The following is a 21,007-nucleotide window of genomic DNA, read 5'->3' on the forward strand; positions in this document are numbered from 1 at the left end:
CGTCTTGTCTCTGCCCCTTTTCACGAATAATTTTCACGAGATGTTATTGCGCAAGCATTGGCTGGAGGATATTGATAATGTAATTTGCGTAAAAAAATGATATAATGACACTCTATTATCTAATTTATAATTATATTATCTAATTTATAATTAAGTTATCATTATCTTATTTAAGAGTAATTTATGATTAATTGTTTGATATATTTGCGTTGTTAGTAATTCTATTGTTATTCTGTTATAAAAATAAATAAATATATATCTGTACATAAGAAATATATGTATTCATAAGAAATATATGTATTCAGTAAGGGTATTTCAGTTATTTCTCACCTCAGACAGGATTTCAGCCCATTCAATAAGCAGTCTGCCAAATATTTAACTTCTGTGACCAGCTGCTTTTTTAACAAGCTGCTTATTTTTAACAAGCTGCTTGTCTGACCAGCCCACCACCGGCTGGCTTCCAACAAGTTTCGAATGTACCGAACAGGCCATGGAGAACCGGACGCGGATCCTGCGGCCATTTGCCCACCCCACCGACCGACGTCGTGACGTGGAGCAACGGCCAGCACATGCGCCAACCCCATCGGCGCACGTTCTTCATCCTCCAGCCTCTCACCCCTCGCATCGCATCGCATCCATCCAGCCCCTCGCCTCTCGACCCGGCCTACAACCATGCCAACGTTTGCGAGCCCCCGCCGGTGGTCCACACGGGCCGCCGGCGCGGCGTCTACGGCGCTCGCCGCCGCCGTCTTCGCGCTCCTGGACGTCGTCGACGTGCTCCTCTGCCTCGTGTACGCCCTCCTCGACGGCATCCTGGAGGAGAGCCCCGTGCGCTGCTACTGCCACAGGAGCCACGGCGGCGGGGCAGCGGACGCCGACGAGGAGGAGGTCTCCGACACGCTGTACGCGCGGAGGAGCGCCGTCAGGGGCGCGCTGCTGGGGCTCCTGGGGCTCGTCGTCAGGAGGAGAGCGGCGCCGGACAAGGGGCCGTGCAAGTGGCGCAGCCCCAGGTGGTCGGACTGCGGGTGCAAGTCGTGCGTCGCGTGGCGGGGCAGCCAAGGCGGCGGCCGGCTGCACGTCGTCGTCAAGGAGCCCAAAGGTTAATTAGTAGCATAGCATGCGGTTTCTGCAATAATTCTTAACGCTTGTAGGTTTGCAGATACAGCAGGAGCAACTGATGGTACCGAGAATGCCACCTTCGTGCACGGCTTCACGTCGTCGTCTTCCTTCTGGGCCGAGACGGTGTTCCGCGAATCCTCCATCCTCAACGGCAGGCTGTTCGCGGTGGATCTCCTGGGCTTCGGCCAGAGCCCCAAGCCGGCGAACTGCATGTACCGACTGAAAGACCACGTCGAGGCGATCGAGACAAGCCTTATCGAGCCGCAGAACCTGAGCTCCTTTCACCTGGTCGCCCACTCCATGGGCTGCATCATCGCCCTCGCGCTGGCTGCCAAGCACCCAACCCGGGTGAAATCGATCACATTGGTCGCACCAGTAAGCAAGCAGAGATACTCCGCAGCTCTGAATTGGGATTGCCGATCCGTCAGTTGATGCTGATGACCTCCTCCGTTAATTGGTTGCTTGCAGCCGTACTTCCTGCCGTGCGAGCAGAAGGCGAGCCAGGTCGCGCTGAGCAGGCTGGCCGAGAAGAAGCTGTGGCCGCCATTGCTGTTCGGTTCGGCGGTGATGTCGTGGTACGAGCACATCGGGAGGACGGTCTGCTTCCTCCTCTGCAGGAACCACCTGCTGTGGGAGTGGCTCGTCAGGCTCCTCACAAGCGGAAACAGGTAATAATCACGGATTCACGGTTCAGAGTTTAGTTTCGATCAGACACTGAAAAATGCCGAAGCGCTCTAGAGTCTTATAATCTGCTTGTCGTGTGCGTGCGTGCAGGGATGTGGATTTCCGGTTGAGGGATCTGACGAGGCACACCCACCACTCCGCGTGGCACACGATGCACAACGTCATCTGCGGGGGGGCGAGGCTGCAGGACAGGAACCTGGAGGCCGTCGAGGCGGCCGGCATCCCGGTGATGGTGATCCACGGCGGCAGGGACCCGGTGGTTCCGGTCGAGTGCAGCCGTCATCTGAAAGCTAAGCTCCCTCACGCGGAGCTCCGCCTCATGGCCGGGTGTGACCACGCGACCGTGGTCTCGGGTAGGGAAAGGGGATTCGCTGAGGAGCTCGCGGCGTTCTGGCGGGTTCATGGAGGATGCTGATTTACATGTTCTGACTACTAGTTTGTTAGCACAACTAAGACTCGATTGTCGATTGTAACATGTACATTGTTCAGCTAGCCAAAACTGGAATACGCCCCTCAGTAAGGGTCAGTGCTTTGGGTCCTCCTCCTTGCGGCGGAACGGAACAGCTTCTCCATGAGCATCATGCACTCCGGCGGCCGTGTGGTGGCGCTGCTGCGGGACGCAACTGGGCAGCAGCAAATGTATCCATACTTTATATGATGAAGGCCTTTGCAGCAAATGTCTCCTCTTCGTGCAGCAGCAGCAGCAGCGGGTTCTTGGTGCAGGATGTCGTCGACGTCAAGCTTGTAAATGCTGTATCCGCCATTCCAGTCATCGATCCAGCGCCAGATACAGGTGCTGCTTTCGCCGATGTCCGCAGCAGGTACACAGCTTTCCGCAGTCGTCGTTCGACCGCCGCCGCCGCTTAGATGAGGAAGAGGAGGACCACGATCCCTCCTCCAATTTGCCACCCATGGCGCGCGCGCGACCACCAAACCAAAAAAAGGATAGAAATCTGTTGTTTTTCGATCCACTCAATCCTTGCTGCGATTCGATCCGGATACGACTACCTGCAGCCTGGGGTGGGATGTGGTGGTGCGCGCGGCTGTAGTGTTCGCCCGGCAATCTATCTATCAAAAGGTTCGAGTATTGGAAGTGTTTTCCGAGTCGATTAAAAATGTTTGAATCCAGTAGCTGACAGGTTCCTGGATGGGGCTGAAACAGGCTGGATATTCCCCATTTTTAGTTGAATCGATCATAACCGAAGCTTTTTGAGTGATTTTGGTCAGAGGTTAGCATGATGCGCCCCTTGCAGGTACAGTAGAAGAAGAGGGAACGAACCGGGCATACAAAAAAAGGCTTGCATTCGGAGCATCAGTTAGCAAAAATCAGGTAAATTAGATGTACACTGATGTAATGTAAAGAAAATTTCAGAACAGCGATATATACATCACGTAGTAGGCGCGAAGGACTTGGTATCTCATCACGTCGTCTCATTTTGATAATTCACCAGCTTAGCTGTAAAGAGAAGCACACACACGCACATGGGCATCAGTGAAAATCAATGCTGGGTTGAGTTCATTCATCTCCTCTCCTGATAAGAGATATTATCCACTATGCGGACATCGAGTCATCGTATCATCATCATCATCATTGCAGCAATGCTCAGTTAGGACTTAGGAGCGTGCACCAACCCAGCTGAAAGATCTCCGGTCAGATCGTGGGTTCAGTGTGAAGCTCAACCCAAACATCTCCTTGATGACCTGCCCCTTCTCCAGATGATCTACCAGCTTTGCGACAAGACCTGCGCTTTCCCTCACATGTTCCATGTCAGTCTGTGTCCAGACGCGACGCGATAGCTGCAGCCTTCGCTGCTTAGAATTCAGATCAATCCCCCACTTGGTGTAAAGGCTCTCTCTTTCTAGAAGATGCAGTTTCTTTAGCATTTGCCTGTAGAGCATGTCTCTTTCATGCCGGACATTTCTTAGGCTGCCAACAACAGGGATGCACGCAGTTCATCATTATATACAAAACCTTCACAAAAGGAGCTGAAACTGGTTGGTTTGAGTAATTACCTTGATGCAACGGTAGCACTATCCTCAAACCCAGCTCTGAAAGAACCTTTAATGAAGGACAATCTTCTATGCTCCACTTCCAAGTAGATACTATCTGCGTTGTCGCCCTTGAAGAGGAGGAAGAAATATGTCCTGTGTACTATAGAGACATTGCATTCATGCCATAACTCAATGATTTCCTTCTGTTTTTTCTCAAAATTAATAGGCCACCGTGAAGGAGAGTCAACAGTGCTTGCGATGCCAACATCTTCGGCGTTTTTCATGTCCGAAAAATCTTCAGTAGTGATATACTGCTTAAACAATTATATACAGACATCAGAAGCATTCAGATTGATGGAGTAAAAAGGGTGGGGTATTAGGAAAGATATTTGCGTCTTATGTACACATAGTACAGCTCTAGTCATTTTCTTGTGCTGATTTCCATTCAAGTAACTGAACCGGATGCTTTTTTTCCTATTTCTAGTAAGTAGAATTTGCTGGTCGTGTAACGAAAAATTGTAGGTTTTAGACTGACGAGCAGAGAGCCTATGGAGAGACCATTGCTATAAAGAAACTACCTGTACCTGATTCCCCTCAAGTTGGGATGTACGGCACTCTTCTATCTTCTCTTTCACTTCTGGAATGCAGCTGATGTCATTTATGGAGCCTTCCTCTTCGTCATTGCAAGTGTTCTTGTCTACAACTGTGTCAGATGCAACTCTTCCAGAGGCCATAGAACAGTCTGATGAAAGATCACTTCGGCAGTCACCGTTTTCAGGATACAAGCTCCTCCTTACCTTCTCTGGCCTTATAGGAGCATATTTGAAAATGTCACCTGGTGTTGTTATTTTCATATCCATTGAATCATCAAACCAACTATTTGGAATGACCATGAAACTAGCTCTGCAACTTTTACTTCTAGTCAGTACACTGTCCCTGGAGCTTATAACACACCTCTTCAGGGCCAAAGATTCGTCATTGTTAGGTTTTTCAGTATCAGTATCAGAAGATGGGTCAGAATCACATGTATAGAGTTTGATGGCACTGTCTGTTGTGTCTACCATGCTTTCACCATGCTTCCCTTCATCATTGTTTGTGCCATCATGATCAGCAGGAAAGAATGCTTGACTCCTCATGAGCTCATTTGTCTCGATGTGCTGGACTTCTTTGCAATGCTCCTCAGTTAGCTCAGATGAAGGCATGATGTTTGCTTGAAATGTTTCTATGCTATTAGAAATGTGGCCTCTTGGTTGATGCAAATTAGGCACTGAATGTTCATCCATCGTTTGTTGATGTGGCTCTGTTGTTCCTTTGGGGATCTCTGGGTCATGATGATGATCGTTGCAAACATGCGACGCATCAAGTGCTTTTGAGCCAATATCGTCTTGATCTTCATAGATTGCATCATAAGTATCAGAAGAAGAAAGCAAGTCTTCAGACACATTACGTGGAAGGGAGTCTGAAGACCGGTTATGTTCATCCTGTCAGAAGTTGGATAATTAGTTGGACATTAAGAAGATAGTTGCATGATGTTTAGGAGGACTCCAGCAATATATAAGAATCAATACCCATCGCCTTGTTGTGCGGTCACTGATATTTCCCTCACTTGCAACCCTGCGAAAATTGTCAAGTTGAGATTGAACGGTGTCTCTTTGCTCCATCAATTCCTTCAACTGTTCTTCCAGCTTAACATCCATAACAGTTATGTTTTTCAGATCACAGGACAATATACAATGTTGAAAATGCACAAAGGATATAGCAGTACGATGATCATAAATGAGTAAATTAAAGCAACGGACTCACTAGGAGTAACAGTACCTGTTTAATCAGTTCATCCTTCTCTCTCAAAATCTCAGCGTGAGTGCTGCAAGAGACTGATCCAGGTAATTTCAGCTCGTTCTCTAACCTTGCAAGTTCTCTCTGAAGATGCTTCACCAACACCTTGTCTGACATCACCACGTTAACTTTTGCATTAGTAACTACGTTTTTTGCACAGTTTGCGAACAGAAGTGTGTTCCTAGATTGCTCGATGTGGCATTGTGCTGGGCTCATCGTGCAGATAATGGCAGTTCTTGCGTTGCCGCCCAAAGATGACTGTAGGATTCGAGTGAGCTTTGAATCTCTGTAAGGTATATGGCCATTTCCCCCCTTGCTGCAGCAGGAGTGAGTTGTCCAAATTCAGAGATCCCGCATCGACAACGTTAAAGGGCGTTTAAATCAAGAGAAATTGCAGCATTGCATAAGTAATTTGATTATTGAAGTCTAATTCTCCAATGCCAAAGATAGATGACAGGATCAGTTGAACGGACCTGAGTTGCCGAATGACCTTTCCAAGTGTAAGCAGACTTCTATTAATATGGCTGCCCTCCTTTAGCCTCATACCAGCTGACTGCGTCTGAGAGGCGCGCTCACTTCCGGCTAAATCAACAAAATTCTGCCCAGAACAAATTTGAAAAAATCAAAGGAGCAATGTAATGCTTGAAATGAGATAAAACACAGCAGAGATTTCCCTACCACACAAGCCATAAGTGTGCTTGAGTTGCCTCGTCCCATGAACTGCTTTGCCGAACTCTCTATGGTCTGCAGTGTGCATACATGTCTAGGCTAAGAACAAAAAATAATTCTTGGCGAAAGATTTGCACGTCATTCAGTATTGCAAAAGTGCCAACCAGTCTGAGTATCTGATGAGATCTGGAGCTTGTTTCATTCAAAGCAGTTTCCCCAATCTGTCTTTGAGCTGTGCCGCAAACCAAAAGGATTAGCGCACTAGAAGAAAAGCAAACCAATAGGTGCTGCCTATTTCTTGCAATCAAAAAACAAAATTCAGTTTCCATACCTTCACAAACTGCAAGGAGCTCCAAGAGATGACCTTTGTCCCTAAGAGTTTCCTCCGTGAGTTTCTCTACCACAGTTCCTTTCTGATCAGATAAAACAAATGGCAATGAATAAACAAGAACTGTACGGAAAATGAGAGAGAAAAACAAATATTATGTATTCAATTGACCATCAACAATTGCTGACCTCTGGATCGTCAAGAAGTCTTAGTTGTGTTGCGTCGGGGCTCAAGAGATCCCTCACTGCTTCATTGTATATCTCCATCGCTGAAAATTTCAAGACGAACTCCCTCTCGGGATGCTGCAGGCAGGGATCATGATAGATTAGAGCTTGAAGAGGTGTTGCATGAATTCAGACAAAATCTGATGAATGGATAGCTTTAAAGACAAATTCAGCCAGGGACTATCTATCTATCTATCTATCTATCTATCTATCTATCTATCTATCTATCTATCTATCTATCAACCTCGTCAATGTGGTCGTAGATGTCTGACATGCTATGCTCCGTGATGCCGACCATTGTATACGTCTTCCCACTGCTCGTCTGACCATACGCAAATATGCTTGCTGCAACACATACAGAAAATAATAAATTTGCATTTTAGTGTCGTGAAAAGAAAATTGGTGCTGCTACTTGAATGCGGGCGTACATACAGTTGATGCCGCTGAGCCCCGATAGGGCCACCTGCTTGGCCCCTTCTTCGTACACCTGCCGCGTGTTGCACTCCGGATTGAACACCCTGTCTGAAGATGAGGGCGAGAAGCAAGAGCAATTTGATTGACATGAGGGCGAGAAGAACTCAAGAACATGCATGCAGCTGGCAGAGTGCTCACCGTAGGTGTAGGTGGCGGGGAACATGGCACGCTCGGGGATGTTGCCGCGGAACATGAGCGTGGTCGGACCGGCGCACTCCCAGTCGGAGCCGTCGCCGCGCTCCGCCTCCCGGGCGTTCACCGGCCGCAGCCGCACCGACACCAGGATCCGCTCCTCCTCCGCCATTGCTACTACCGGTGATGGCCGCGGCGCGCGCGGAGGCTGCGGCGGCGGCCGTGCAGCGCGGGGCCAAAAGCGGCGCGCCGACGGTCAGCACCGCATGTCCCCTATGTGCGGCGACGCGGTGGCGGTGGCCGAATGTAATGCGATATTCCCCTTCATGGACGGTGGAAGAGCTAGCTACCGGTGCGAGGACATGCAACCGCTAAATATAACTGTTTCAACCGTGCGGTGGCCTCTTTGCAGTCAAAAAAGGATGGCAGGCTAAATCAGCAATGGTGCAGGCAGCTGGTGTCTTGTCCTCCATGGTGGAGTCGCCGGCCGTCGCGTCGCGTTCAGGGAGGAGAACGTGGGTTTGATAAGCCAAAATTTTTTCCTTTTGCATCGAATTTGATTAACATCTGGATAACCGTTAACCAATTCTTTCAAGTTCTTTCAAGAAATATAATTAAATTTCCAACAAAAATAAGCGCAAACATCAATTGATCATATCTCAATTTGAATTCGAATTGTGGATCTTGCTTCGTCCAAAAGTAAGGCATATTTTGAAATATGAAAATCTTCAAAAGCAATTTTTTGACCTACAAAATCTTATCAAAAAATAGTTTGAAGACTACACCATCAATATCTTAAAGCGGTTATTCGGACTTTATATATGAAAGCCTTCAAATAATTCTTACAGTTACCTTAAAATCTTTTAAATATTTTAAAGTGGTTGTTCGGACTTTAGATATGAAAACCTTCAAAGCATTTTTTTACTATTGTTTTAAAATCCTATAAATATTTTAAAGTTGTTATTTGGACTTTAGATTTTTTTCACCCACATTTTGATCTCTTTTACATCATCAAAAATTACGAAATGATGTGTGAGTCGTGAGTGGTGTTAGTTTTATTTTTCTTCTTCCGCGCCATTAAGTTTTGGCGCTGGATCGCTGCTATTTGCCGCGCGCGCACGTCGCAGGCCTGCGCGGGCGAAAAGTAGCCGCCCTCGGCCCGCCTGCCGCGCGCGTGACCAAAAACGGCGCTAAGAAAAGGAGAAAAAAAACCCCCAAAAAACTTCTGCACCCGCCCCCACGCACCGGCCAACGCCAATCGCCGCCCTAATCCCGCGCCGCCGCCCCCCCAAGTCGAGCTGCCCCCAACCCACCCCATCCATGTCGCTGGCTCCCGTCTGTGCTTCCTGCCGGAGCTGGAGGAGCCCGTGAGTCCAGTGGCGGGTCTAAAGGGTAGTCCAGTTAGCCGCCAGTTCCACCACAAGCCCGACTCCTGCGCCTTCGCGTGCGGCCGCGTCGCCGCCCGCCCCCTTCGACTCCCGCAGCCCTTCTGGTGCTGGCCTGCTCTGGTCTCTGGGCGGGCGAGCGCCTCCCGCCGGGTGCCGGCGCCCCACGCTGCCACGCCCTGACACTGGCGCGGCGCACCACCTCCGCGGCCCGCAGCCCCGCACCGGCCCGCACCCGCGGCCTCCCGCCCGGCCGCCCCGACGCGAGCGGCAGTGGGCACGGGCACCAGCCCTACAGCATCCATTGCCCGATTGTAATTCCCTCTGATGTGTACTGCTTTCTCTCTCATTCCATTTCATGATTGCATCTCGATTTCACTTTTGAATTCAGAAATTGAGTGATTAATTGAATAATTGATGCATCCATTTGTATATGGGACCTTTTTAGTTATGTTATTGTAAATTTGGTTACTATATTCCGTATTGTTATTGAAGTGCTATTAGATTACACCGGATTGCACTTTAATTTTTTTTTTGACAGACCTACCCTAGTTTCAATCCTGGGTCCGCCACTGCTCGTGACCCCAGAGCCGGAGGAGACACCGACCCTTGGAGGAGCCTGCCCGACGCTCCCCTGCGCTGCCTGCTTTCAAATCCAACTGAGGTAATAAAGCCTTCCTCGTTTACTCCAAATGCCGTGCACTGCCTTTCAAGTTTAAGGATGCTGGTTGCTTATTGTGGGTTGTTGTGGTCGAAACGTATCGAATGAATTGGAATATTTGATGTGGTAGTAGTGGTAGTACCATGTATTGCTAGTTGTGTCGATCTGGTGACTATGCATGCTAGTGTTGCTCTACGCTTGAAATGGTTGTATCCGATATACATATCTCATATCTGTGATGTTGTATGAGTTGTATTTTAATTACTGTCAGCACTTAATCACCCACTGTAATGGCTGTATGAACTTGCAGTGTTTGTTCTTGTACCCAAAACAATGCAACAGATAATGTGCGATAAGCGATAACTATTATTCACCTTTGAATCACAGTACTAGTTATGCCACACTGCACTGGAACGATACGATATGTAGGTTCTACTGCGCTGCAACCTTTGTTTTTTGTTTGAATACACAATGTGTTGTAGCCAGCATGGGATACTTAATAATTGTATTTTTTTCATATTTAAAACACAGACATAGGGCATTCCTTTTTTATGCATGCTATGACATTGGGCCTGTTTGGCACAGCTGAAACTTATTCTGAAGCCAGCTGGTGGCTAGCTGGCCTGAGAAGCAGCTTGTTAAAGAAGCAGCTGGTCTGAGAAGTTATCTGTTTGACAGACTGCTTATTGAATGGGCTGAAATCCTGTATGAAGTTAGAAATGACTGAAATACCCTTGCTGTTTACTGAATACATGTATTTCTTATGTACAGATATATATTTATTTATTTTTATAACAGAATAACAATAGAATTATTAAGAACATAAATATATGAAACAATTAATCATAAATTACTCTTAAATAAGATAATGATAACTAAATGATAAATTAGATAACATAATTATAAATTAGATAATAGAGTGTCATTACATCATTTTTTTGCGCAAATTACATTATCAATATCCTCCAGCCAATGCTTGCGCAATAGCATCTCGTACATCTCCCATATCTTGTTCATCACCAACATTACTAGTACTAGTTCCCGTATCCCCATCAACATATGTCTCATCAGATGCAAGTGTATCAAAGTCATTATCACTCAAATTGCTATCTCTAATAAAGTTGTGCAACGCCATGCAAGCAATTATAATCTTTGATTGCTTCTCCATTGGGTAGCTCGGCATTTTTAAAAGAATGCGCCATTTCATTTTGAGCACCCCAAATGAACGCTCAATAACATTTCTAAGCGATGAGTGAGCATGGTTGAACAACTCCTTCAACCCAATTGGTTGGCCAGCATTTTGAAATTCTGTGATGTGGTACCTTTGACCTTTATAAGATGCTAGATAGCCCTTTCTATTTGGGTAACCTGAGTCAACAAGATAGTACTTCCCGTCGGGAGGATGTGGAAAATTATTTTTGTATTTATTGAACACAGTATCCCTCCATATGCGAGTATCATGAGCGGACCCAGGCCATCCCACTACCACAAATGTGAACCTCATATCAAAATCACAAACAGCCATAACATTCTGACTGCAATAACCATGTCGATTCATATGCACTGCCTGCTCAGATGGTGGAACAATGACTTCAATATGTGTTTCCATCTATTGCACCTATGCAATTTATGAAATGAGGCCAGGATCTATGCTCTCGGATTTTCGGATGCACCACAGCAAAGGTCTCATCTACGGGTTTGATAGTTTTGGCAGCCAAAAGATTCACAGCTTCTAAGACATCATTGAACCTCCTACTCACAGTTTCTAATGAATGTATAAAAATATGCTTTGCTTGCCGAACTGATTGAGGTGCACCGCACATCCATAAGAACATACCAAGTGCTTCGATCGAGCACATCTCATCCGAGGATGTCAAACCATAATTGTTAACTAATTCCTCATGCAAGTTATAGAACACTAACCTTCCCATTCTGAACATGGTATAGCAGCTCTCTTCATTTCTAAGTTGTCTCTGAACAAATTGATAACCTGATTCTTCTGGCACTTTTCTTGGCTTCTTTTCGGATGAAGATATCCCAGAATCAAGCATTGCATAAGCTGCTATTGCTGCTGCTTCATACATCCAACCACTTGATTCACTTGAATTACTTGCCATTTCAGAATCATTAGACTCACTTGAAGTGAAAGCCATCTGTACAGATAACTGAAAACCATATGTCAATAGATTCGAAATTAAAAACTGGTTCAGCATACAACACACTAAATTAAACTAAATTAAAGGTACAATACAAATTAAACTAAATTAAAGGTACAATACAATACAGTAGTAATCTCTAACGTTTCTTCCTCTCCTCCCAAGTCCTCTTAAGCCATCCAAGCTTCCCTTCAGGGGTTCTAAGAGTGACAAACACATCTCTAAATTCCTTTTTGATCAGGAGTTGGGTGGCATAAAAATGTTCATCACTTCCTTCACATGCCCCAGCTTCAATGACTGATTGCAACATTTCTGCTATCTCTTGCCTAACATGATCAGTGGGTGCAGAAGTTGCAGAGCTTGAACTAGCTTTCTCCACAAATGAGTCCACAAAACGCTTGAACTGCATATCTCTAAAATTTTTCTTTGGCTTCTTTGGAGATTTATAAGCAGCACCTCTTTTCGCAGGTTGTTTTTCAGCAGAACTTGGATGCACCTCTTGGACATCCTCACTACCATTATCTGCTGACCCCTCTCTTGCACCTGGAGCCACAACATTTGCATTGGTGCAGGACGCACCACTGAACATGATTTCAACATCTTCTTCATTTTCCAAAGGGGCAAATCTAAATTTTTTGCACAACGGCATGGCCTGAAACACAAAAACTCTACAAGTTTATATTTATCATACAACAACATAAAGAGATACACAACAAAATCAAACACAAGGTACCTCAATTTTTTCTTCCCACCATTCATTGCTAGCCGCAATTGTACCGGTCTTCGGGTCTCTTCCCAGTCCAGACGCACTAAGAAGTAGTGTCTTCCATGTGGTAAAATCAGCTTTCAATGCATCCCATCGGTTTTTCATTTGAACACGGGTGTAATTCCTACCCGTCCGTTCATTGAATTGGCTAATAAGGTTGGCGTAGCCTTTGTTGTTCAAACAACCTTGTGGTCTGTTATTTGCCAAGACTTGTTCCACACATATCTCATTAAAATTTTTGCGGCATTTGAATCCCATTGTGCATTGGGTTTCCTAGTCTTTGTTATTGGCAAATTCTCCATCTATGCATTCATCAAATTGAACAAAGGAATTCACTCTCAAGTTCGCGAAACATAAAAATTGATTGAGATTAGGATTACATGGTGCGTATCCATAGGTTGTCATTTAATTATGTTCGCTAGGAGGTAATAACATTCAATTGGTGAGCTAGTAACAAAACAACATTTATAAACAACAACAACCAGCAAACATTTCCATAAGAACACAGTTTAAAGAGAATTTCTTTCTCTATTGCTACTCTTGCAGTGGTAAAATTGGTGATGTGGCTAAGCATTTTAAGACTAGAAATTGTCTGTTCTGTGGATGGAACAACTGAGACCACACCTATTTTGGATTCTGATGAGAGAGCAGTATATCAGGAAGCCCTGCAGGTACAGTGTGACATGTAAATGCTGCTTGCTTCCTGCCCAGATAAAATAGTGTGACATGCTGAATCCAGTAGCAGTGTCTATACGCTTGCGTTATAAATTTATTCCCTTTTCTTCCCTTTGTGGATTGTATCGCTAGCAATTTTTATACAATATAACTATCAATACCCTCTACACCTTGTGAATTGCCTGACTTGACTTGGTAAATCAGTGGGGATATCTACTATACTTTCCCTCTTCACTGAAAAGGATACTCTATATATATAGTTTCTACTGGTTCTAGAAAGAATCACATATAGTTACCTCGTGTTTACATGTACCAGTATAAGTTAAAGCACTTCTTTGAAAGAAACCAAATGCATACACTAACCTTTTGAATTTGAATATACACGCAAATACTTATCTGTCGTTTTTTATCGGCTAATTGTTATGTTGTGGCACCAGTCAAATTATCTAAATTCTTTGCATGTTCATTTCTTTGAACAGAAAAAGGAGTTGTGAAAATCTAGCATTTTTTAAGCAGATCAGACTGTTGCTTTACAAATTTATTGTCTAATGGTTGATCCTTTCCTATTTTCTTCTATGTGACCTTGCCATATTTTCTGCTATTGGAAACGGAACAATATTTCCTGTTGCAACATGCTTTAGACAAATATGACTAAACACCAAAATATTTGGAAGTGGTTTTACCAATTAAGATTGCCATTTGTCATATACAATGCAAATGCCTGAAAGTTTGTCTACATGAAGGGTTTCCCTATAACTCCTTTGAAGAATTCAGAGGCACCTACATCCCTAGAGCACAAGATACGTGGTCTATCTATATGGTACTTATATAGTCAATCAGCTGTCTCCACAACTTGTCTTTATCAAGATTGTATCTTTTCACCCAAGAAGCCAAAAGACATATATATTCAAATCTCTTTTAAGTTTGGAATTCCTAGCCCCCCAAACTCCTTGCACATAGTCACAGAAGGCCAATTCACTAAGTGATATTTATGCTTCCTTATCCCTCCTCAAATAAGCATCATCAATCTGCATATTGCAGAGACACAACACCTCCCTCTCTGAAATCATTCAGCAAACCTCTCACCAAAATATGACTAAACACCAAAATATTTGGAAGTGGTTTTACGAATTAAGATTGCCATTTGTAAGGAATTCTTACCGCGGCGGGGGGCGGCGCTGGGCGGCGCCGCGGGGGCCGGCGCTGGGGCGTCGCGCGGGGGCGTCGCGGGGGGCGGCGCTGGGCGGCGCTGGGGCGTCGCGTGGGGGCGTCGCGGGGGCCGGCGGGGGGCGGCGCTAGGCGGCGCCGCGGGGGCCGGCGCTGGGGCGTCGCGCGGGGGCGTCGCGGGGGCCGGCGCGGGGCGGCGTCGTGGGGGCCGGCGGGGGCGGCGCTGGGGCGTCGCGTGGGCCGGCGTGGGGCGGCGTCGCGGGGGCCGGCGGGGGGCGGCGCTGGGCGGCGCCGCGGGGGCCGGCGCTGGGGCGTCGCGGGGGGCGGCGCTGGGGCGTCGCGCGGGGCCGGCGGGGGCCGGCGTCGCGGGGGCCGGCGGGAGGCGGCGCTGGGGCGTCGCGCGGGGGCCGGCGCGGGGGGCGCCGGCCGGCGCGGGGGCGGCGTCGCGGGGGCGGGTACGGGAGGATTGGGGATCGAGGAAGACACGGATGGAGGATAAGCGCGATAAGCTGGTCCGGTCCTGCTGCGGGAGGAAGCGCGGATAGAAGGGCCGTGCAGAAGCGCTGCTCGCGGAAGCTGGGCCGGAAGCGGACCGTTTGGCCACCCCGCAGCTTAAACTTGTCCAGAAGCTGCCCTATAAGCGGCGCCAAACAGGCCCATTGACTGCAACAAAATTGACTGTGCATTGATCTTTCATTTTTCTTGGGTGAAAATTGGAAGGATCATGTCTTACTGTCTTAGATGACCTTCGATTTTTTGTATGTTCGTGTCTTACACTGTATGCTGCAAGGGCACTTGGATTTGCTCAAAATGTCAATTAGCACCCTGTGCATGTACTTGTTTTGCCTCCTATGTAGGCCAGATCCAATTGTTTCCACGATCTGCAAAACCCACCCCTTTGTTTGAGTCGACATCATGCTGCCGGAGTTATACTTTTACTGTTACCTAAACACATGTGAACATGTTGCTTACTGTGTCTTTTGTTTGTGGATTGGCCGGTACATTTTGGTCTGGGGTTTGTGCACAATTAATATAGCCAGTTGGTGAAGTTGTGGACCTAGTAATGGCGGAAAGCACTCATGGTAGTGGTCGCCATGTGTTTGGGGACTTGACAAATGTCCTTTGCAAGCGACCAGCCCCATCAGACCTGGAGAAGAGTATGGGTGGAATAAAGATTAGACGGATTGAAAAGGACGCTGGGACTTGGGAAGAGTTTGACGAATATGCGAAAAACAGTAGTAGAGGGAAAGGAATTGTATATGGGCATTTGTTTGATGGTGTTGCCAAAGAGAACTTCGAAGGGCCTTCTATTTTTCGGAACTCTAAGGTCCAGCACATGGCTGCTGAAGCAGCTGGGCTGTTATCCAAGGAGGACCTTGACTTGCGGAACCGTCGTGCATCAATATATCCATGTGATCTCAGTGATAAGGAGCAGGATTCTTCGCTGGAATCTGAAGGTGACTATGATGAAGATGATGATGAGATGGATGGTGAATTGCCAGGCCATTTTATCAGCTCAGAGCTAGCTAATAAAACAGCTGCTAATGACAGCGAGTGCCTGACTCAAGAGGAAATAGTTGGATCATCAGGAAATCAGAAGCCTCTGTGTTCATTGGACTTTACGACAGGCGGTGACATGCCAAGTTCTAGTGTTCAGCACGCTTCAATGAGAACCAGTGGCTCAGAAGCAGCTGTCCCCACAAAGTCTTGTGCTTGTTCGTTCTGTCTTAAGGGTATGATCATGTGCATTTGTTCCTTTCTGATGTATCTGTTTATATCAGCTTGATGGCATGTAAACATATACCTTACTTCTGTTTCCTTGCCCCCCAAATAGCTGCCTCTATGTGGACAGATCTCCATTATCAAGATGCAAGAAGCCGACTTTCTGGTATGACCGCAAACTCAACTCCTTTTATCTTATTCATAAGAGAAAGGATAAGTACCTTCTGATTTTATGTGACTACTGATCATTTTACTGATGCCAATTAATCTTTTCTGATTCCTTAGTATTGAAGAAAAGCATAAAGTTTGCTAGGTCGTTGGAGGCAAAAAGCAAAGGCAATGAATATGCTGCCAATGTAGCCGGCTACAAGTCAAAACGAGCTGTGGAGATGGAGTTTGAACTATCTCAACAACGGAGATCACTCTTTCTTTATACAGAGAATGCCCTTGTTCGCGAGTCAACGCAGCTTGTAAGTTGTTTTATCCATCTTTACCCTCCTTACTAAAAAATTGTGTGGCTCGTGTATTGCCATGGATTTATGCTGGTGGTTATATGTGAAAAAAGAAAATTTGTGGCACAGTTTCTTCAGCATAGATGCATCTGTTTGCACATGTTGATACAAATGGATTGCTGGAAGGATCATTGCTTTGTGAGGGCGATTTATAAGAATTTGAACTCATGTTTTGTCCATTTTAGGTCTTTAAATCATTTTATTTGGGGCTAAGACTATGCAAATAAAAGCATCTCCAACAGCCTCCCAATAAACCTTTCCCAATAAGGTGTTATGGGGATGTTCCAACACTACTTTTTTGGGTTATTGTGGCCTGTGGGAGGTGTTTTTATAGTTGATCAATAATCTCATCCTAATACAACTACTGTATTGGGAGAGCAGAAACTCCCCCTAAAATATTGGGACACACCAATAATTATTGGGAAACGGGAGAAGTATTAGGGGACTTCTGGAGGATATCTTTTCCCAATAGTGACAGTTTATCGGGAAAAGGGTGACTGCTAGAAATGCTCTAAGTTCCTCCCTGCAAATTTACTGTGCAGTCAGCTAGAAAAAGTGAAAAACGTATTCGTCCTATAAGATGGGAATACTAGCTCAATACTTGAAGATGAAAATGCCTATGTTGGTGGAATCTGTAGGGGGTACCTAAAGAATTTAGTTCTTTTAGTAATCTTGTGTTATCCACTTCAGGGTTCTGCTGCCAAGCTCCTGTGCTTGTTAAATCATAATTGTTGTCTTTGTTAGTTGGGAAAGTGGTATGACATACTATGTGACCTTTTTTTATATGCTACCTTTGTTTTCTAAACTATAGTATTGGATAGTAAATTACTTGACCATTGTTGTGCCTTTCAATTGTCTGAGAACCTGTCCATAGTCTTTGAAATGGAGTTGTGCGAATGGTTAATATAGCCATTTTTGTTTTTGAGCGCTTGCTTTGGTCCTATTTGGTTGCTCTGTACATTTCTATAAAGACACATTTCCATTATGTAGTATACTGGTCCTATTTGGTTGCTCTATGCTATAAAGAGACATTTCTATTCTGGGGTATACTGCTGGAGTTTGTGATGGTGGCTAGTAAAGATATTTTTCCCCCTTTCTTGTCTGGAAGTCTAGGTTTGAGCTTTCCATTGATTAGATCCCAAACTAGATGTTGGTCAAGGTGCTTACGCCGCCACGCTGGCAGCCCAATACGTGGGCTTGGTTGCTTAGGCTGGTGCATGGATTACTTAATCGCACCCAAAAATCTATGACAAAATTGCCCACTGTGCAAGTTTGTGCTACCCATGGGGCAATTTACTGTCCAAAAATTCTTGGAGTTGGAGATGTGCCAACAGGGTCCAGATTATGGTGCACTCAATACATTGCCTGTTGCATGCTTTACATTGCCTGTGACATGCTTATGTTACAGCACTAACTTGCATTTTCAATCAGTGGCCGTGTCCTAATAGTAAAAATTCCTTTTATTCAGCATTCAGCTTTTGTGAAGTTAAAGGAATTGAGAGAGAACTGCAAGAAAGATCTTGAAATGATAAGCAGTTCTTCATTGGGAAAATGAGCACTTCATGGTGGCGTTGCGGTTGCTGAACTGGCTCGGTTTGATCAGGTGTGCATTGACATAGGCTGTCAAGTGTCTACTTAGGAATTGTGGTGGTTACCATCGCTTTGTGACTTTGGCTGTAGTGATTACTCCTATCATAGAGCATTGTTCCAGAATGTCTGTAGCTGATGTAAAAATCTCCATGGTGAGTTAGGAACTGTATGTTTTGTCTCATAGAGACGTAGGCATCTACTTGGTTCTGATGGTTGAGTGACGTTTTATATGTTGGAGAGTTTGTGCACTGGAAAAGGCAAGGGGCTTGTGCTGCGTGCACTCTGTGAGTACGTTTCTCAGGAAATTCGACATCGCCAAATAGGTTGAGTGAGGTGAGAGTTCCAGACTGCTCAGGAGTCAGGATGAGGTGCCAAGGTGTTTGCTTTCGACCAGTCATCGATCACTGTTCGAACTTCAAGGGTCGACTGAGCTAGTTTTGAGCTGAAATCGTTCACCTAATTCTGAAATCATGCACTCTGGGACTATTAAGCTGCGTTCTACTTACATCGCCGATTGCATGCCTTTCTGAATTCTTCGTCGAACTATGGCAACGTGTTGGCACTTATACTGTAGTACCATGGCATGTTCAGACAGAAACAGAACAGTGGTCGGGATCAATCAATCAATCAATCCAGCTTTTGTTCCGATTCCATAAGGCACATAGCACAGGGTGTGAACGCAGCGTGGGGTGGCCGGTCGTGGCCAATCACAGGCTGGAGACGTGCCGTGTGGAGCTCTGCAAGGACCACCGGTCAAGGACTTGCAGGGTGTGCAGCCACCCACCGGCGGCGCACGGTGGATGAGGGCCCCGTTTAGATTGCAAGAAATTTGCAACAGTGCGACTGTAGCGTTTTCGTTTGTATTTGACAAATTTTATTTAATTATGGACTAACTAGGCTCAAAAGATTCGTCTCGTGATGTACAATTAAACTGTGCAATTAGTTTTTTTTACATATATTTACTGCTTCATTCATATATCTCAAAATTGATGTAATGGAGAGAGAGTGTAAAAAGTTAGAATTTGTTTATGATCAAAGCAAGGCCGAGATCTCCAAGCCGCGCGGCCGTTGCTTTCAGGGAGCAGCCCGCCGCACCCCCTCCGGAGTTGGTCCAGCCCTTGTCCTTGGCTCCTGGCGGTGTTCCGTGTCAAACTGCTGCTGCTAGTGTCGGAGTAGTGTGCTGGTGCTTGTGGAGATGTGCCACGAGTTTTTTATGCGCCTTCAGCTCTAGATTTTTTTTCTTGATCTTCATGTGCATTTAAGGATGATGTGATTGAATTTGTAGATGCTTTGTTCCATCAAAAGAATTCTGCGTCTGCCTTCTTCAAAAGCTTTCCACTGAAGCTGTTTATATCTTGTTTTTATTTATGCATGATGCGTCATGCAGTTCCAATTGAAAATAGTACGATGCATCATGCAGCCGAGCCTACTAGGTTTGTTCTGGAATTTAGCAAGCATCTAGGTATCTCTGAGCGTGTCATGCCCCATCCCATCTTTCTTTGCGGCGCCACTGTGATGCTAAGGCTAGTGCCAATGGGCGGCGGTACCGCCCCCTGTCGGCCCGGCTCAGGCGGGAGCGAGGCGAGAGGCGGACGGGAGGGAGAGAGAAGGCGGGAGCAATCCCGCAGGACGAGTATCGTCCCGCTCTCGCCCGCGTTGGCAGGCGTGCAGGGGCGGAAGGCGGACGGGAGTGAGGCGGCGCGCTGGCGTTGGGCGAGAGGGGTGGGGCAGGAGTGACGTGACGCGTTTCTATTGGTCCACACGGAGGTTGAAATAATTAAATCTGAAAAAAAGCTGACGTGGAGGAAAGAGAAGTGAGAGCTGGCACTATAGCCTATGCATCGGAAGGGTGTGGTGAGAGTGGGGTGAGAGTGAGGGTGAGACCTGACGTGGCGGGGAGATATCTCCCCCGCCACTGGACTCAGCCTAAGGGTGCGTTTGGTTCAGCTGTGAAAAAGCTGCTGTCAGATGTATGCTGTGAAAAAACTATTGTGAGATGCATATTGTGAAAAAATTAAAAGTCGTTTGGTTCAAACTGCTGTGAGTTGTTGACTGTGAAAAAGTTATATATTATTTTTATGCAAATTGACAGTATACAATATTTTTTTGGTGATGACCAAATTCTTTTTCGTTTAAATCTTTATTTTTATATATATATGAAAATATTTGGAGTTAACTTTTTTTTATTCTTTTTTATTTTTATTTTTCTATATATAAAAATCTTTATTTTCTTATATATATAAAAGAATTGAAAGAGTATATATGTGATCAATATTAGATGTGTAGTTTTCACAAATTTAAAAAAACTGCAAAAGCAGGGTTCAACCTGCTTTCAAATTTTTACTACAGAAAAATAGCTTTTTCAAAACAGCTACAGAAAAGCTGAACATATTTAGTTGAGCTCCTATTTTCTGAAAGTAAAAGTAGGTTGAGAAACAAAGCTGAACCAAACGCACGGCCTGTCAGTCAGGTCGGTTAAAGGGTCCTCGTCACCGGTCCACCGCCACCTCGCTGTTCTCTGATAGTGGGGAGGCGAGGCTAGGTCCCGACTAGCCCCGGCGACCCAGCACATTAGAAGAGGAACGGAAGCCTTTTGTGCTTATGAAAGGGCAGGGCAACCTTACTTTTTTAGATCAGGGAAAGGCACCTTTCACGAGCTGGAGGAATTATAAAAACAAGTATTACTTCATCAATCATTGAGCTGCTGCACAGGAATTTTTATATCACAGTAGCTCACTGACGAAGATGCCAGTTGGCGCGGCTCCAAAACCAGTCTTCGGAGCTTGGCTTTGAAATCCCCAACCTTTGCTTGGTTAAGCTCGGCTCGTTTCCAATGGAGAAATCCCATGCACTACTTATCATGTACTGATGGTGATGATATTTCGAACCCCTCTCGGTAGGTTTTACCGATTTGT

The 21,007-nt window shown here is 45.8% G+C and overlaps 4 protein-coding genes across 6 annotated transcripts; 2 read left to right on the plus strand and 2 right to left on the minus strand.

Annotated features, from left to right (window-relative positions):
- The first annotated feature begins 595 nt into the window (after positions 1-595).
- LOC112880152 (probable lysophospholipase BODYGUARD 4) lies at positions 596-2,480 on the plus strand. The gene is made up of 4 exons (XM_025944643.1): positions 596-1,099; positions 1,160-1,494; positions 1,588-1,787; positions 1,894-2,480. The coding sequence occupies exons 1-4, from the start codon at positions 673-675 to the stop codon at positions 2,216-2,218; spliced, it is 1,287 nt and encodes a 428-aa protein (XP_025800428.1). The 5' UTR covers positions 596-672; the 3' UTR covers positions 2,219-2,480.
- Positions 2,481-3,308: 828 nt separating this feature from the next.
- On the minus strand, positions 3,309-7,630 carry LOC112880151 (kinesin-like protein KIN-7J). The gene is made up of 15 exons (XM_025944642.1): positions 7,465-7,630; positions 7,285-7,374; positions 7,097-7,197; positions 6,817-6,930; positions 6,632-6,713; positions 6,465-6,532; positions 6,310-6,375; positions 6,105-6,229; positions 5,614-5,947; positions 5,364-5,480; positions 5,184-5,276; positions 4,565-5,084; positions 4,406-4,513; positions 3,817-4,090; positions 3,309-3,730 (listed from the first exon to the last, which is right to left on the minus strand). Exons 1-15 carry the CDS (start codon positions 7,628-7,630, stop codon positions 3,418-3,420), a joined length of 2,571 nt encoding a protein of 856 aa, XP_025800427.1. The 3' UTR covers positions 3,309-3,417.
- A 1,059-nt stretch (positions 7,631-8,689) lies between these two features.
- LOC112880153 lies at positions 8,690-18,665 on the plus strand. Of its 3 annotated transcripts, none has more exons than XM_025944646.1 (6): positions 8,690-9,157; positions 9,385-9,507; positions 15,309-16,001; positions 16,103-16,156; positions 16,276-16,460; positions 17,971-18,665. In XM_025944646.1, exons 3-6 carry the CDS (start codon positions 15,332-15,334, stop codon positions 18,055-18,057), a joined length of 996 nt encoding a protein of 331 aa, XP_025800431.1. In that variant the 5' UTR covers positions 8,690-9,157; positions 9,385-9,507; positions 15,309-15,331; the 3' UTR covers positions 18,058-18,665. The 3 variants fall into 3 exon arrangements, with proteins under 3 accessions (XP_025800431.1, XP_025800430.1, XP_025800429.1); XM_025944645.1 differs by having other exon boundaries at positions 8,691-9,157; positions 15,305-16,001; XM_025944644.1 differs by lacking the exons at positions 8,690-9,157; positions 9,385-9,507 and adding an exon at positions 12,973-13,097 and having other exon boundaries at positions 15,305-16,001.
- LOC112880154 (L10-interacting MYB domain-containing protein-like) lies at positions 10,397-12,956 on the minus strand. The gene is made up of 2 exons (XM_025944647.1): positions 12,394-12,956; positions 10,397-12,312 (listed from the first exon to the last, which is right to left on the minus strand). Exons 1-2 carry the CDS (start codon positions 12,682-12,684, stop codon positions 11,800-11,802), a joined length of 804 nt encoding a protein of 267 aa, XP_025800432.1. The 5' UTR covers positions 12,685-12,956; the 3' UTR covers positions 10,397-11,799.
- Positions 18,666-21,007: the final 2,342 nt, after the last annotated feature.

This window comes from Panicum hallii, chromosome 2, assembly GCF_002211085.1.
Source record: "Panicum hallii strain FIL2 chromosome 2, PHallii_v3.1, whole genome shotgun sequence".
Lineage (NCBI taxonomy): Eukaryota > Viridiplantae > Streptophyta > Magnoliopsida > Poales > Poaceae > Panicum > Panicum hallii.

Bases quoted from the DNA above. Each gene is read 5' to 3' on its own strand.
- LOC112880152 (XM_025944643.1), top strand. From the start codon at position 673: ATGCCAACGTTTGCGAGCCCCCGCCGGTGGTCCACACGGGCCGCCGGC. The intron at 1,100-1,159 runs GTTAATTAGTAG...GTAGGTTTGCAG, and splicing joins CGTCGTCAAGGAGCCCAAAG to ATACAGCAGGAGCAACTGAT. The intron at 1,495-1,587 runs GTAAGCAAGCAG...GGTTGCTTGCAG, and splicing joins CGATCACATTGGTCGCACCA to CCGTACTTCCTGCCGTGCGA.
- LOC112880151 (XM_025944642.1), bottom strand. From the start codon at position 7,630: ATGGCGGAGGAGGAGCGGATCCTGGTGTCGGTGCGGCTGCGGCCGGTG. The intron at 5,085-5,183 runs CAAGACGATATT...GAGCCACATCAA, and splicing joins ATGATGCAATCTATGAAGAT to CAAACGATGGATGAACATTC. The intron at 4,514-4,564 runs GTGACTGCCGAA...CCTCTGGAAGAG, and splicing joins GAGCTTGTATCCTGAAAACG to TTGCATCTGACACAGTTGTA.
- LOC112880154 (XM_025944647.1), bottom strand. From the start codon at position 12,684: ATGGGATTCAAATGCCGCAAAAATTTTAATGAGATATGTGTGGAACAA. The intron at 12,313-12,393 runs GTACCTTGTGTT...TTTGTGTTTCAG, and splicing joins GGTGGGAAGAAAAAATTGAG to GCCATGCCGTTGTGCAAAAA.
- LOC112880153 (XM_025944644.1), top strand. From the start codon at position 12,987: ATGTGGCTAAGCATTTTAAGACTAGAAATTGTCTGTTCTGTGGATGGA. The intron at 13,098-15,304 runs GTACAGTGTGAC...CAATTAATATAG, and splicing joins TATATCAGGAAGCCCTGCAG to CCAGTTGGTGAAGTTGTGGA. The intron at 16,461-17,970 runs GTAAGTTGTTTT...CCTTTTATTCAG, and splicing joins TTCGCGAGTCAACGCAGCTT to CATTCAGCTTTTGTGAAGTT.